This window comes from Phoca vitulina, unplaced genomic scaffold (genome assembly GCF_004348235.1).
Source record: "Phoca vitulina isolate PV1807 unplaced genomic scaffold, GSC_HSeal_1.0 scaffold24, whole genome shotgun sequence".
NCBI classification, from domain to species: Eukaryota; Metazoa; Chordata; class Mammalia; order Carnivora; family Phocidae; genus Phoca; species Phoca vitulina.
The window spans coordinates 2483560-2498595 of record NW_022589727.1 but is presented as its reverse complement, the minus strand read 5'-3'; the positions used below and the strand labels follow the sequence as shown (position 1 = coordinate 2498595).

The window sequence follows — 15036 nt, the reverse complement described above, 5'->3', positions numbered from 1 at the left end:
CAGGTTATCTCACAAATGTGAGAACATTGAGAATAACCTGTAGTTGTGAGTTTTGTGTTAATAATTGGAAAACTTGGGATATCTGTTTTTCTTATTTTTTTTTGAAGATTTTATTTATTTATTTATTCATTTATTTGAGAGAGAGAGAGAGAGAAACAACATGAGAGGGGAGAGGGTCAGAGGGAGAAGCACCCCGCTGAGCCAGGAGCCCAATGTGGGACTCGATCCCAGGACCCTGGGATCATGACCTGAGCTGAAGGTAGTCGCTTAACCAACTGAGGCACCCAGGTGCCCTGTTTTTCTTATCTTTTAATGTTATATTGAACCATGAAGTAGGCAGTGGCCATCGTAAGTGTACTAAGTATTATACAAGTGAAGCTGGTATTAAGCTTGATGCTTCACTTGTGTGTTCTCTCTCCATTTGGCAGCTTATGTTTAGGTTCAGTTCCGTATTGGATTCTTTCAACACAGTGCTGCCCCTTTACTTCAGTTACCTTAAGTCACTGTTAGTAATCCCTGTCCCCAGTTAAGATACTATGTGTTTTATGTGCTATACTACATATAAGACTCTGCACCCTTAGTAAAGTTACATGGTTCAAAGTCATTTATTTGTTTCTTGATCTTGTTTATTGGTCTAGAATATGTTTAATTAAAAGATGGCTTCCATGAAACTTTCCAAAAGTTAGAACAAAATTTTTTCTTTTTTATATATTTATACTGAAATACTAGATGTGTGGCTTAACATTCTGTGTCTGGAGAGTAGAAAGAACAATTATTTTAATCACATTAGCAGAGAGGAATATCAGTTTTTGTGATATGCCTAATTTATTGTGATCACCACAGGGCATAACTGACTTATTTTATATTCTCTGAATGATTTTTAGTGGGTTGAAAGAGAGAGAAATTTTAATTTTATAACGAACACTTATAAAAGTTAAATTCTACTATTGTGCATTTTTTAAAAAAAAATTAGTTGTGTTTAACAGTGTTTATATTCAGTATGAATAAACTGGGCTTCTTTTCTAAATTTATTCATAATACACTCTCATATACCGAAACTGAAAGAAAAGTTTATTTTTTTGAATGTTTATAATAGTCACATTCCTAAAATAGTTAAATAAAAACGTTTACTTATATTTTTCTGCTCTTCAACTTAGATAGCCTTTGGTATAGAAAAGGCAGTGTTAGGGCTCACTTTGTCGAGCCCTACTCACCTTTTCCACCCCTGTTCTTTGAAAGATAGGAGAGCATTGCCATTACCATAATTCGACTATAATATGTGTCATAAAGCTCTATAATTTAAGTGATTTCTTTAGACCTTTATGATTTTATATATTAAGATTTAAAGCCATTGTTAAAACTGGTTTAAGATTTATCACCCTTTTAGACTTCTTTTATTTTCACTTTATTATTGTCCTAGTGTTTCCTTTTTTTGAAGGGGACATGTTGTTATGTTGGAGAAAAAGTTAACTATTTCCCACTATGTTTAAAGTATATTGATAAAAATTGACAAATGATTGCCAGTTATCTTAAGACCACTTATAAATTGTGAAAAACTTGTGAAGGTTGTTTATGATAATGAAAGAAAAATTTGTTACGGTTTGAAGTTGTACTTGATAGATCATGTATTAGTGAATTGGAAATAATGATGCATACTGCTCCTCTAAGGGAATGGCGAAGATCATGATTTTTCATAAAAAACTCTCTTTTTTTTGTTTTTTTTTTAGAGTGAGAAACGAAGTTCTAATTTCATGTACTTGATGGTTGAGTTTCGATGTGTCAAGTGTGATGATAAGGAATATGGTATTGTTTATTATGAAAAGGTATTTGCCTTGGAACTGTTTATGGTCTCTGAAGTAGAGGGGAAGGGAAACATTAAAAAGAATTCCTGTTGTACCTGCTGAGATGAATTCTTTGGTTCCAGGATAGCAGCAGACAGCAGTCAGCAGCCGCTGTTTGTATATATACAAGTCAGATCATGGAGCTACAACAAGATTACGAAAGCCGATCATTCATGTAATGCAGTTCTGGGTTCCAGAAGTCAATAAATATGCAACAGATTAAAAACTTTTTGATCAATTGCTCTGCAAATTGGCAAGTAGGGCATTAAAGCAATAGCTTTATTAGCAATTAGTATTCATTTGAAAAATAAAAAGGGAATCTGTTTTTAAGTGATAAGCTGTTGAAAGTTAAGGGTATGCTTACTATTTGAATTTGTATATATAATGGGTGACCCTAACGTAAGTATGCTTATGAAAGACGTCCTGAATATATATTTATATAATAAATGCAGAATTAAAAAAAACATGTTTTCAGTAGGCTGGGTGATAACAAGTATGTACTTAATGGATTGGCTCTGGTCTGCTCATTATCCAAAAGAAAGTAGTTGTGTGTTTGATATGTCGCTACTTGAAAAATATCTGTGCCTTAAATGCTTGTTGAAGGGTCTTAATTTAAGGACTATAGAAAGAATTGCATGCGTAGTTCAGAACTACATAAACCAGGTATTATTGTGGAAATACTTAGGTGCTTAAATCAATGTGAGTGAGGACAGACTTTTGATACATGGCATAATGGAATAATATTTCTTCTAGTATATAGCTAAGCTTATATGCAGTATATTTGTTTATTAGAAGCAACACTTCTAAATTATATTTATGCTTTAGTGTTATTTATTAAAGCTGTCATAGTGATTTTTTAAAATATACATTTTTTCATAACTGTAAGTTACTACTTGAAAGAAGTTTTCATAATGGAGTTTTAGGGTTTGTGTAGTTAATTTATGATCATTTTTCTGGTACTTTTCAAGTTAACACATACTTTTTTGTCTTTAGCTTCTATCCCTTCCCTTTAGTAAAAGGTTAGGAAAAGTTAACTTGTTTCAGTTTTTTATTTTGTAAATGATAGTCTTTGGTAAAAAGAAGTTAGGAAGATAGACTATTTAACATTGCTTATTAATTCATTAGAAAAACTACATTAAAAAGAAGGGGAAATATAGGTGAGTGAAATTGTTTTGTCACTTTAATAAAATCACATTTTACATTTTATACTATATGTAATTAAACGCATTATTTCTTGTCCCTATGCGGTTTATATTGCAAAAACATGCTAGTGGAAATGGTACTTTCAAACATAAGAGATGTGAAGAATCGTTTGAAAGACAGCTTTGATAATAGATGAAATAATAACAGAATAAAAATTAGAAGAATTTCAAGTATTTTTGAAAAGGTTCTTAACCCCTTTCTACTGCTTCTTGAAAATTGCTCGTAAATTAATGCCTGTCTACCTACCCTGTCATATTTCCACTTAGTGTAAAGATTGCTGGGCCAGTGTATTGAATCTAATGGAAATAGACTTTCTTGTCACCTGTCTTTTGTGACAGATAGCCTTAGTGAAGATTACTTGTCACAGTTGGGCTGATAAATGTGTTTTCTGGTGTTGTGACTGAGAACCAGCCTGTTAAACAACGGCTGTGGGAATTTGTGGTTTTCTGTAGGACTCAATTACTGAACTAAAGTCAAGTCCCAATACTTCCCTTCTTTCAGTCTCTCCTGATTTGGTTGCACGCATCTAACATTGGAAATACTAGCATTTGGAAATTGACAGAAAAGCTTGATGCGAAGTGTACGGTTGTGAGGAAATGAATTTTGACCTTGATTAGTTTAGCATTTTCCAGTATGTATGCAGTGACATTTATTGTACTGAATTACCAAAAATGATAATACCAACAAAATAAGGCAGCTTTGTTTCTTAAGAATTGATGGATTAATTCTTCTTATTCAAGTTTGCATTGTATTGAGTAGAAGCAATGCTGCTGAGTCTCTAGCTGTGTATAAATTTCAGTAACGTTAACTCCATGCTTAAAATCCAACTTCTTTGAATGGAGCTCAGTTGTGATAATTTGAAAAGTTACCAACATCTACTTAGTAGTTTTTGCAAATGATGCAACACATCCCTTGTGCCATAATTTATACTTTGTGGTTTCTTGTTCTAAGTTTGAAAATTAGGACATACTATTTTTGACCTGCTAGCATTATAAACAGAGTTAAAAATAACTGACAAAAACAATCTACTGATTTCTAGACCTCATATATCTAAAAACTGTAACAAGTTTTTATTGTTAGATTTTATTTTTCCCAAATATTTCATTAGCAACAACAGGTAAAAAGTGGATATATATTTTAAAATACAGTTGAAAGAAAATGCCTTTTTAAAAGGGAGGAATGATGTTCATTAAATAGAACTAAAATACATTGGAGTGTACATTAGCATGTATTATTTCTTACCATTTGGTTAAATTTTGTTAATTTTTTTTTAACTTACTACACCGTAATCCAGGATGGTGATGAGTCATCTCCAATTTTAACAAGCTTTGAGATAGTAAAGGTTCCTGACCCTCAGATGTCTATGGTGAGTTATTGCCAGATTTCTTATGAAAGTGCTTTTCTCCAGAGTGATTATGACTTGGATTCACAGCATACACTTTCTTTTAAGAAAGTATATCTGAAACTAACTCAGTTATCTAAAAGTGATTTGTAAGTCCATTTTTAGCCATCTGGAATCAGGTTCAGGTGGAACTTTTATAATATCAACATCTAAAAATATGGTCAGGATAGTATAGTGTTGGGGAACCATTTATTTGAATTATTGGAAGAGTTAGGGGATGTAGTCTTGAAGTGAGAACTTGGGGAACAGGTACTTTAAAGATTGTCATCATATGGGAGGGGAGTTTGTTTATACCAGGATGTAACACTGGGTTCAATGGATGGGAATGTTAAGGAGAGTGATTTTGTTGAAAAAAATCTGGAAGATCGTTGTAGCTACTAGAACTGTTTAATTTGGATCATGGTGACTTGGATGATTTTGAGATACCCATCTATGGAATTTTTGAGATACTAGTTCGGGGATATGAAACAGGAAGAATTCTTAACTTTGCAACAGAGGTTTAATGAGATGACTTTAAATTTAGAAAGTTTCAGGCAAAAGATCATTTTCGTAGCATAATAGATACCATGATACTCACACAACTCGTGACATCACCCTGAATCATTTTATTCTTATTTTTTATGTTTATAATTGGATTAGTTACCTTCCTAATCAGACCAAAGTGAATTTAAAGTAGCATATTGGAAGATAAAAGCATGATGAGGGAGGTAAATACAGGTCATTAAAACAGGAAGTAATGACCGATGGCCCAACATCAAAGGAACAGACAGGGGAAAAAGAGTATAAAAAATGAGAAAAAAACGCAACTTGGGAATTTTTTGGAAACATCCTAAATATGATAAAGGTGACATTTCATCATTGGAACATAGTGCTGGGGAACTGATTAGCCATTTGGAAAAAGATAAAATTAAATCAGACCCATACCTCACATCATACCCATAAAGAAAAATTCCAAATAGATCAGGGATTGGATTTAAGTATTAAAAAAAAAACGAAGCCTTACTAGTACTTTACTTTCAGTGTAGGGAAACACTTCTAACAATGACTCAAAATCCAGAGGCAGTAAAAGAAGTGATTAATAAATTTGACTACATTAAAAAAATTGCATGGCAAAACACCGTAACAAAGTCAAAAGACAATAGACAAACTGGAAGAAACTCTTCTTGACATACATCACAAAGGGATGAATAGCTAATATATGAAGAATTCTTAAAAACAAGTGACAGGGGTGCCTGGGTGGCTCAGTTGGTTAAGTGACTGCCTTCGGCTCAGGTCATGATCCTGGAGTCCTAGGATGAGTCCTGCATCAGGCTCCCTGCTCAGCAGGGAGTCTGCTTCTCCCTCTGACCCTCCCCCCTCTCGTGCTCTCTCTGTTTCATTCTCTCTCTCAAATAAATAAATAAAATCTTAAAAAAAAAAAAAGTGGTACATGGATAATGCTCTTTAAAAACAAACAAACAAACAAAAAAACAAGTGACAAAGCAGCAAAAAACCAATTGAAGGGAGAAAGACATGAGAAGACAGTTCACAGATGCAAAAATAAGTAAAATAAATCTCTTTAAGCAAAGAGTGTATGTTCAAAACTAATGATTTTGGCCATAGGTAAAATAGTTCACACCAAATATGTGTATATTCAACCATTATGATCATTGTCCCTGCCGTCAGTCACTACTGGCAGTTGAACTGTTAAGATGATAGTACAGTGATATCCCAAGGTCACTAGTAGCTCATAGGAAGAAGGAATGCTTTAGTCTGGGTTGTCAGGGAAGATTTTAGAGTGAAGGTTTTATCTGAGTGGGTAGAGGATGTGAAAACCTTGAATATATGGAGAATGAGGGGTATTATGAGATGTTTTAAGAAGCTGGAATGGTAAATGCTTATTATGGCACTAGTGAAGCATAAGCCATGTTTAGTTTCCCTATCACAAAATGGTGATTTTTTTTTTCCAATTTAATTTTCTTTTTTTTTTTTTAAGATTTATTTATTTATTTTAGAGAGAGAATGGAGGGAGGGACAGAGGGAAAGAATCTTCAAGCAGACTGCCCTCTGGGGGTGGAGCCCGATGCGGGGCTCTATCTCAGGACCTATGAAATCATGACCTGAGATGAAAAAAATGGTGATATTTTTAAAAAAATACATAGGGGACAAAAGTTGTAACTAGAATAAAATGTTAAGTATTATAAAATGGTCTTAAGTAAGCAACTATTTATTTTTTCATTTCTAATTGGCTGTTGAAACTTTTGATGATGTTTACATAATCGATTAATATTTATAAATAATTTATAGGAGAATTTAGTTGAGAGCAAACACCACAAGCTTGCCCGGAGTTTAAGAAGTGGACCTTCTGACCATGATCTCAAACCTAATGCTGCCACAAGAGATCAACTAAATGTAAGAGAATTTATAAACTATTAATATAAAAAAATGAAACGTGTAATTTGGTTGCAACTGATCTGATAACCACTTCATTTGGAAGTGATTCAGGTGCATGTTTTTTCCAGGGTAATGAAATCTGTATAATAATTTCAACAAATTTGCTTTTTCTGTAGTTTTTGTTTCTGTTTTTTTTTAAATCATTTTGGGACTAAGAAAATATATTAACACTGGAGGCAGAGCTACAAATAGTATATACTTTCTTGATATAGCTGTCTTAGAAACTGGCCCTAAGGTATTGTCTGAGAGAAGTCTTGGTGTGCACACGTGCGTTGTGTGTGTTGACTTGATAAGGAAAATGTTTATTGTTTATAACAATATCTGTAACTAACTCAGTTATCTAAAGGGGACTTCTGTTATTTTGATTTGGTTTATTTTTGGTTGAATGAAATGAGCTCTGTAGTTACAGATTTTTATATGGAGTGTGACTTTTTAAGTTTCATCTTTTTCTCCCCCTGCACTCCAATAATATCCTTTTTAGACTATTAAGTACAGCAAATTTAGTTTTATTCTGCTGCATGTGCATTCTCCCTACTTCTATAAAAGTTCTATTATAGAAATATTTAAATAAGTGAAAAATTTTTAATGAAATGGAAATAGGAAGAATATATTTGACAAAAGTAGTTTTTTTTTTTCTTTGTTGTAGATTATTGTGAGTTATCCACCAACCAAGCAACTCACATATGAAGAACAAGATCTTGTTTGGAAGTTTAGATATTATCTTACTAATCAAGAAAAAGTGAGTATCTTGAATATTTTTATATATCAGATTTATCTGTAAACTTTGTTGCTAATGAATAAGATGAAGTTAAACTGCCATGGAAATAGAGTGTTACTGTCAAATTAAAAACAAATGTTATAGGGCAATATGTATGATACCTTATTTTTTTAAATATTACAAAGGGTATATACACAAAGACACAGGTACCAGTTTGTTGGTGCCAGATTATGCATAGATGCATAGTTTGAATGGGTTAAGTCAGAGAGACTTGGGTTCAGTTTCTGGCACTTGTACTTATTCTTACTATGTAAGGTTAGGAGAATTGCTTTGGAAGCTTGGTTGACGCCCCTAGACATTTGCTTTTCTTAATGAAACCAAGGAATTGATGAAGTTTCTGGAGAGAGAATTATGATAAATTAGTCAGCAGTAGATTTGGGTCTGGAGACTTGGTTCTGAGTCTTACTATTGCCTCTAAGAAGCTTTTTGACTACTGACCTATCACTTCACCTGTCTGAATTTTAGTTTTTCATATATAATATGAGTTGATTAAATAATTGTGAACTTCTAAGTCTCTTTTAGTACTTAAAGTAGCCTGTAATTTCTTAGAACATAGGTTCAAGGATTAACTCTTAAGATAGAGTAATAATAACCGGTATCTATTCACCAGCCATGGTGTGCCAGGGATCTTTTCAGTCCCACAGCAACCCCACAGTATCAGTGTTAATGTTGGTGTTCTACAGATGAGGAGACCCACGCAGCAGCACAGAGCTTAGAGATGCTACCTCTTAATGTGCTCCCATCTCTGAGTTAGAAGCAAGCTCAGTCAGGGAAGCCGTAGAAAAGTGGACTGTAGAGAAAATACTTGCAACATTATGCATGTGCCTCAGCTGTTCTGCAACGTGTTGGGGACAAAACATAGAAGTGTCAGGAAAATTAACATCTGTCAGAAAGCTATTATATAATTATATAAGAATGAATGAATATGTTTTACAATCTCATGAGACAGTCTTTAGCTGCTTTGTTGAACTTGTTTTTCTGAAACAATTGCATTTCTTTTAGTTTCTGAAGTAAAGATAAAAATTCATTTGCAGCTCATCTTAACTCTCCAGCTTTTCTTCTTTATCTTTTATTGATGCCTTGGGAAATTCTTTGTAGATGAATCATATTAACTCTTCTTTACATCCTTAACAAGAGTGAGAGAAGAATTTTAAATTTACTGTAGCTTTGAGTGTTATTCTCTTCATCACTGCAAAAAAGGAAATATTCATCAGTAGAAACTGATGTTGTGATTCTGTGTTTTATAAAAAGATTGAGTTAGTACATGAGACTCAGTTAAATGAAGAATAACCTTGGTCCTAGCAATTGCATCTTGAATATAGCACAGTGTTTTCTAAAATATACAGCGAGAAATTGAATTAAACCTGTTAGAATGTATGGGTTCAAGAAGCATAGAGAAGATTTACAGAGCAGAACTGCCTTAGATAGAAAGGCTTGCAAGAAAAATTGTTTGTTTAAACAAGTAGTCACTTCCCACTGAAATTCAATTACTTCTAGATATGTGCAAAGGAAATAAAATGCTCAAGTGATATAAAGTGTGTGACAAGTTTCATTTAACTAGTTGGTTTCAACTTTTCGAAAGGTGGGTGATGAAACTTCAATTCTCAGGACATATTATAGGATTCTTATGATCACTAGAGTAGAGCAAACGATATTTTTTAATGTTTGGGAAGCACTTTTCAGTAAACCAAATATATATATTGGCCTTGAAGTGACCAAAAGAATTATTCACACAGCCACATTTGTATCTTTGTAATAATTTAAAATGGGTTTTGTAGAAAACAAATACTCTGGTACCCTTGTCCTTTAATTTATTTACACAAAGAAATTCTTTCAGTGTCAGTTTCTCAGATACTGATTTAAGTTATTTGGCATTTGGGCCCCAAGGCTGAAAAGATTTCCTGGAGAGAAAACAGTACTCAGAAAACAAATTGGTAGAAATTAGTTCTTGCAAAGTTATACTTCTTACTTACTTTTTAATTAAATTTGGTCTTTCCACCTATTTTTTTGTAAATGACCTGTCTTAAGTACTTTGGATGAAAACCCTCTAGTCTGGATTTGATGTTGCACCTAAAAAGTTAACAGTAACCACTTTGTCTAGCAAAACCAATGAAATTTAGGAAGAATTTTTAAATTTGTGGTTCATACTACGTAGGAAGTGACTTATTTTTATGAAATCCAAAATGTGAATGTTGTAACTTTCCAAACCAGTAAATGGTAAATGGCTTCTTCTTATAAAAATGTTAATTGAAAATAACTTTCTTAATGCCTTTTTATTATCTTTGGGGGAAAAAAGCAGTAGGAAGAGTCACATGTGGTGAAGATAATAGTGATGCCCTGAATGTTCCTGTGAGGCTGTTTCTGAAGTAGCTACTGAGACAGTGACATCAGGACAATAACCATATTTGTGCTGCCTGTCAAAAAGGTGATGACGAACTGTAACAGAAATGAATTCAGTTCAGCCAGCTTTTGTTACCACTCTTGGCCTAGTATTATTCAAGACTCTGGGCTTCGAAATACCGTTTCTCTGTCTACATATAAATTAAAACTGTTTTAGGGAAAGGATATTTCTACACAATCAAAATGGAGAAGCATAAGCATATAATTGATTAAAGGTTACTCTCAATAAACATTTAGGTAATTACTATAATACAAATGTAGAGTAGAACAAGCTCAATGTGCTGTGATATGAAGGAAGTTTCACAGAGCAAAAATAGGTCTTAAAGTTTGAATAAGCTTTGATGATATTTTTATTTGATGATCATTTTTCATGGGGAGGAAAAGCATGAGTAAGGCAGTGTGTTAGGTTCAGAGACAAAAAGTTGTGTGAATGGTTATGAAACAGAAAGTTTGAGTCTTGAATTCAACGCTTGGGAATTGGATTTCACTGGCAGTAGGAAACCACTAAAGCGACAGAATGTGAAAAAAAAAATGTGTCTTAAGAAGTAATGTTTTAGGGGCACCTGGGTGGCTCAGTCGTTGGGAGTCTGCCTTCAGCTCGGGTCATGATCCCAGGATCCTGGGATCCAGCCCCGTGTCGGGCTCCCCGCTCAGCAGGAAGCCTGTTTCTCCCTCTCCCCCTCCCCCTGCTTGTGTTCCCTTTCTCGCTGTGTCTCTCTCTGTCAAATAAATAAATAAATAAAATCTTAAAAAAAAAAAAAGTAATGTTTTAAGGAAGTCAAGCCAGGGTGGATTGGAGCAGATCTGTGAATGAAAAAAGAGACCTAATTAGGAGGCTCATGGTATGATTTTTAAGAGTGATATTGGAAGACAAGGGAAGGAGAGGAGAATGTATAAAATAACTTGGTGATACCTCCCAGGAGTTAGGCTTGAGTGCCTGAAATAAGGAAATAGGGCAAATGGAAGGAGCATGGTGAGGAGATATTTTCAATTTCGAGTCTAAAGTATTAGAAGCACCAGTGTGATATTGTGATCTAGTAAGAAATATATATTTGGTTTTTGTCTCCGGCAGAGTTTCTAAAGCCCTGAGAATTTCCTTAGTGGTAGGGATGAGAGGAGTGTCTTTTGTTATTCATAATAAGCCCCTTTCAACCGTACCAGAATTTATCCTAGTAAGATGACTCTTGCTTGAGGGGGCTGGTTGCTAGAGGAACCAACCAAGTGATTAGAGAGTTGGAATTTTCAGCCCCACCCCCTAACCTCTGGAAGAGGGACTAGGAATTGCATTAATCATTACTGGCCAGAAATTTTAATAAATCATACGTAATGGAAACTTCATAAAAACCTATAATGGCAGGGTTTGTAGAGCTTCTGGGTTGGTGAATGCATCCATGTGACAGCAGAGTGGCACACCCAGACTTTTATAGGGACAGAAGCTCCTTTGCTTGGGACCCTTCCACACCTTGCCCAGTGTACCTTTTCATCTGGTTATTCATTTTGTATCCTTCATGATGAACTGGCAATAATGAGTAAAATATTTCTCTGAGTTTTGTGAGCTGTTATAGCAAATTACGAAACCTGAGGAATGTGTTGTTGGTAACTTTTGATTTGTAGCCACGTCAGACAGAAGTGTGGGCAACCTGGGGACCCCAAGTTTGCAATCAGCATCTGAAATGGGAAGCAGTTTTGTGAGACTGACCCTTTAACCTATGGAATCTTTAGTAACTCAAGGTAGTTTCAAATTGAGTTAGATTGTGGGACACCTGGTTCATGTCCTCAGAGAATTAAGGAATTGTTTGGTGTGGAAAACCATACATTTGTTGTCAGAAGTGTCCCGAGTAGAGGAATGGGTTTCTCTTTAGCAACAAATTAGAAATTTCCAATAACTTACTTGGTAGACGTTAAAAATTGAAATATATATGGTGAATGTAGTTTTTTCAGCTCTGAAGTGATTGTGAACATGATTCTAAGAGTAGGAGATAATAGTGGGGAGGTTCTAAGATCAGAAGGGAGGTTAATAAAATATTGCTATTAATATAAAACATGGCAATAAATGTGTTAATGTTAACATTTGACGTTGACTCAACATCAGAAATAGAATAACAGTGATATCAGATGATAAAATAATTAACATCAAATATTTGTTATAAAGTACTGTTCTAAACATTTACATTCAGTAACTTTAATCATTACCACAACCTTGTAAGGTAAGTCATTTAAAGTTAAATAGTGTGCTCCTAATGACTCAATTAATAATTGATGGAGTTGGGAATTAGGATTTGACCCCAAACACTCCAGTTATCTGTGGAAACCCTAAGGATAAAATTACATCATTTGAATCTTGTACCTTTACATACATCAATACAGCATCTTTAAAGGGCCAGAGATTAAGTATCATCATTATTATTGCCTCAAATTCTTACACTTTCTGCCTTTCTCATTTCTCCTTGTTTCTTTCTTTATTCTACTACCTCTTTGTTTACATTTGTGACATTCAGCATTATAAAGTTGTGAATTTTTTTGTACAGTGCTTTAAGTTCCTTGGCAGCAGCATGATCTATAAATCTTACTGGTAAATCTGAGAATCTGGGGGTTAGATTGTTTCAGTTATTGAATTGAGTACATCAGGATGCTGCGAGATTTGCTTTTAAGTACATATCCACACATTTCTATTAAGACTGCTGATGTGCTGTGAAATGGAAAAGTTTTCACTGTAGTTATTTAAGAAGTGTTGCTTTGTTTCGACATTCAACATAGAAATACATCTTAGAAGTGAAAAATAAATGCATGGAATAAGTTAGAAGGGTAGTCTGTGTTCTTACATGGAGAAGGCAGCACTCTGCTAAGTGGCACATGGGAGGTACAGAAGAAATGGATAGCTAATGTTGTGGAACGCAGACTCCAATTGTAGAGATAAGAATGCCCACCAAAGCATTTGGCAGTTAGAAGAGCATCATTTGAATGAAGAGAATAAAACTGAGGCAACTACTAAAGGAAGAGCTCAGAGTTGCTGAAAACTTACTGGAAAAGTTGAGTCTTTGACAAGCTGGCCTTGAATATGACGCTACTATTTGGGTTAAGAGCTTTGTAGATAGGAGTTAGACAAAGTCATGTAAAAAATAGGTTAGCTTGGTTGAAACATAGAAGAAGAATAAGAGGTCACTTAATGAGAGTTAGAGGATTGTGGTGAGAAATATCATTGAAGTGTTTTGGGAAAGAAGCTGAGGTTTTGTTGTTACGTTTGTATATTGGTTTTGTTTGTTTATAAATTAGATCCTATTATCTAATGGGAAACCACAGTATAACCATATGGCAGTCATCATCAGCTATTGGAAAAGCTGCCCATGTGGTGGGGTTAAATTTACTCTCATTCTCCCCATTAAAACTGATCGGTGGGAAGAAGTTACATGAAAACACATTTGTCTTTTGGTACATTACAGTCAAAAAATAAAAATGGCTTCACTGTCTATAAAAACAGTGGGTGCTTTGGAAATTAGTCACTGGAATTACTTAAATAAATATTAGGTCTCTTTTTGGCAGGGATGTTAGAAGATGAATTTCTGCTGACGGAGAGTCATTCTAACATCACTTCCAACTTGAGCTTCTGAGAGTCTGTATGAAATGATTAGAAGTAAAACTGGTATTAAGGCTCTTAGCTAGAAGGCTATGCCAAACTCCACATGTGTGGTGTAGTGAGAATCAACTTGAGGGGAAAATGCAGGAAATATTGCTAGGAAATAATGGATAGGAATCCAATAGGAATGGATTTAGGAGATCAGTGTTGGTGGAATAATGTCTCTAAGGGGCATGGGTTTAGCTAATTAGGAGACAGCAGTATCTTAATGTTGGGGGGAACCATCTGGTGAAAGATGCATGGGCTGAGAGTTAGTGGACCCTGATTTTGGGTGTAGATTGTCCACCATTTTGAGATGATGGGTAAGCCACTTAACTTCACTGAGATTATATACAATTTGAGCAGTGGACTAGATAATCTCCATTGTGCTTTTTTGCTTAATTTAGTTAAATCAAGAATAAGTTAGGGGGTGGGCATCAAGGTTCATTTTATGTCATACTAACCAGTAATTGTGTTTTATTGTCCAAAAGGACATTTTCTTGAGAACTTGATTAGTTTACTAATGAAAAGATTTTGGTTGGGCAGAGTAGGAATTTAAAATTTTAAAGTTATCTTTGTTCAAAAGATGAAATCATGCAGAAAGAAGAAAATGGGATCAGCCTGGAAAGTGTTCCCTGTAGTAAGATGTGACAATAGAGATTTTTTTTTTTAATGGAAAATAAGTATACAACTGTTTTAAAAGAGCATTTATTATGTATGCAACCATAAGTGTTATGCTCCAAGGTCATTTACTTACCTGGATGATCTTGTGAAAACTTTAGATAGGTATGCTGCCTGTCTAAAGAAGTGAGGTTCCAGAAGGGCACTACGAACAGGCAGCTGAATCATAGAATATTTGCTGCTGCTTCTGTATTTATCTATATGCTTCTTTCTGTGGAATTTTTGATTATCTTTTTAAAAAGCTACTTCTCTGTGTAAGAGCTGTACATATTTAATTTAGTTTAAGCCCTCATGTGTGAGTATCTAGGAAACCCAATGATCTGGGGAGGTGTTTGAGAGTGAGGTTAGTGGTGGGGATTCTACCCTTGCTTGACTTTGGACTCTTCATTCATTGGCTGCAGTATTTTATGTCACATGTTGATGTTATAAAATGAAGGTTGTCTTTAAGGCATCTCATGAGAATATGCCTCATCTCTTTATTTCCATGTCTTGAGGCCTGCACTATTTTAAAATAAAAAAAGGAAAATGAAAAGCCAAAGAAAATTTAAAAATTCATAGTGCTTGAATTTATGTAAGTGGTTTAACCTGAAAAATGTAAAGTTACAGGGAACATGTTTCTTTTTTTTTCTCTGTCCTGTAGTATTTTTCTAGGATCATATGTATAACTATGTTTATTGACTACACA

General features: G+C 34.3%; 1 protein-coding gene across 2 annotated transcripts in view; it reads left to right on the top strand.

Annotated features, from left to right (window-relative positions):
* Positions 1–15036, top strand: part of PIK3C3 (phosphatidylinositol 3-kinase catalytic subunit type 3) — a 142645-nt gene that overhangs the window by 41713 nt on the left and 85896 nt on the right. Inside the window, exons 6-9 of one of the 2 annotated variants that reach the window (XM_032421464.1) lie at positions 1728–1823; positions 4339–4410; positions 6733–6837; positions 7526–7618. In XM_032421464.1, the coding sequence (XP_032277355.1) occupies positions 1728–1823; positions 4339–4410; positions 6733–6837; positions 7526–7618 (366 nt within the window). The remainder of the gene's footprint in view (positions 1–1727; positions 1824–4338; positions 4411–6732; positions 6838–7525; positions 7619–15036) is intronic. The other variant, XM_032421465.1, reaches the window with a different exon arrangement.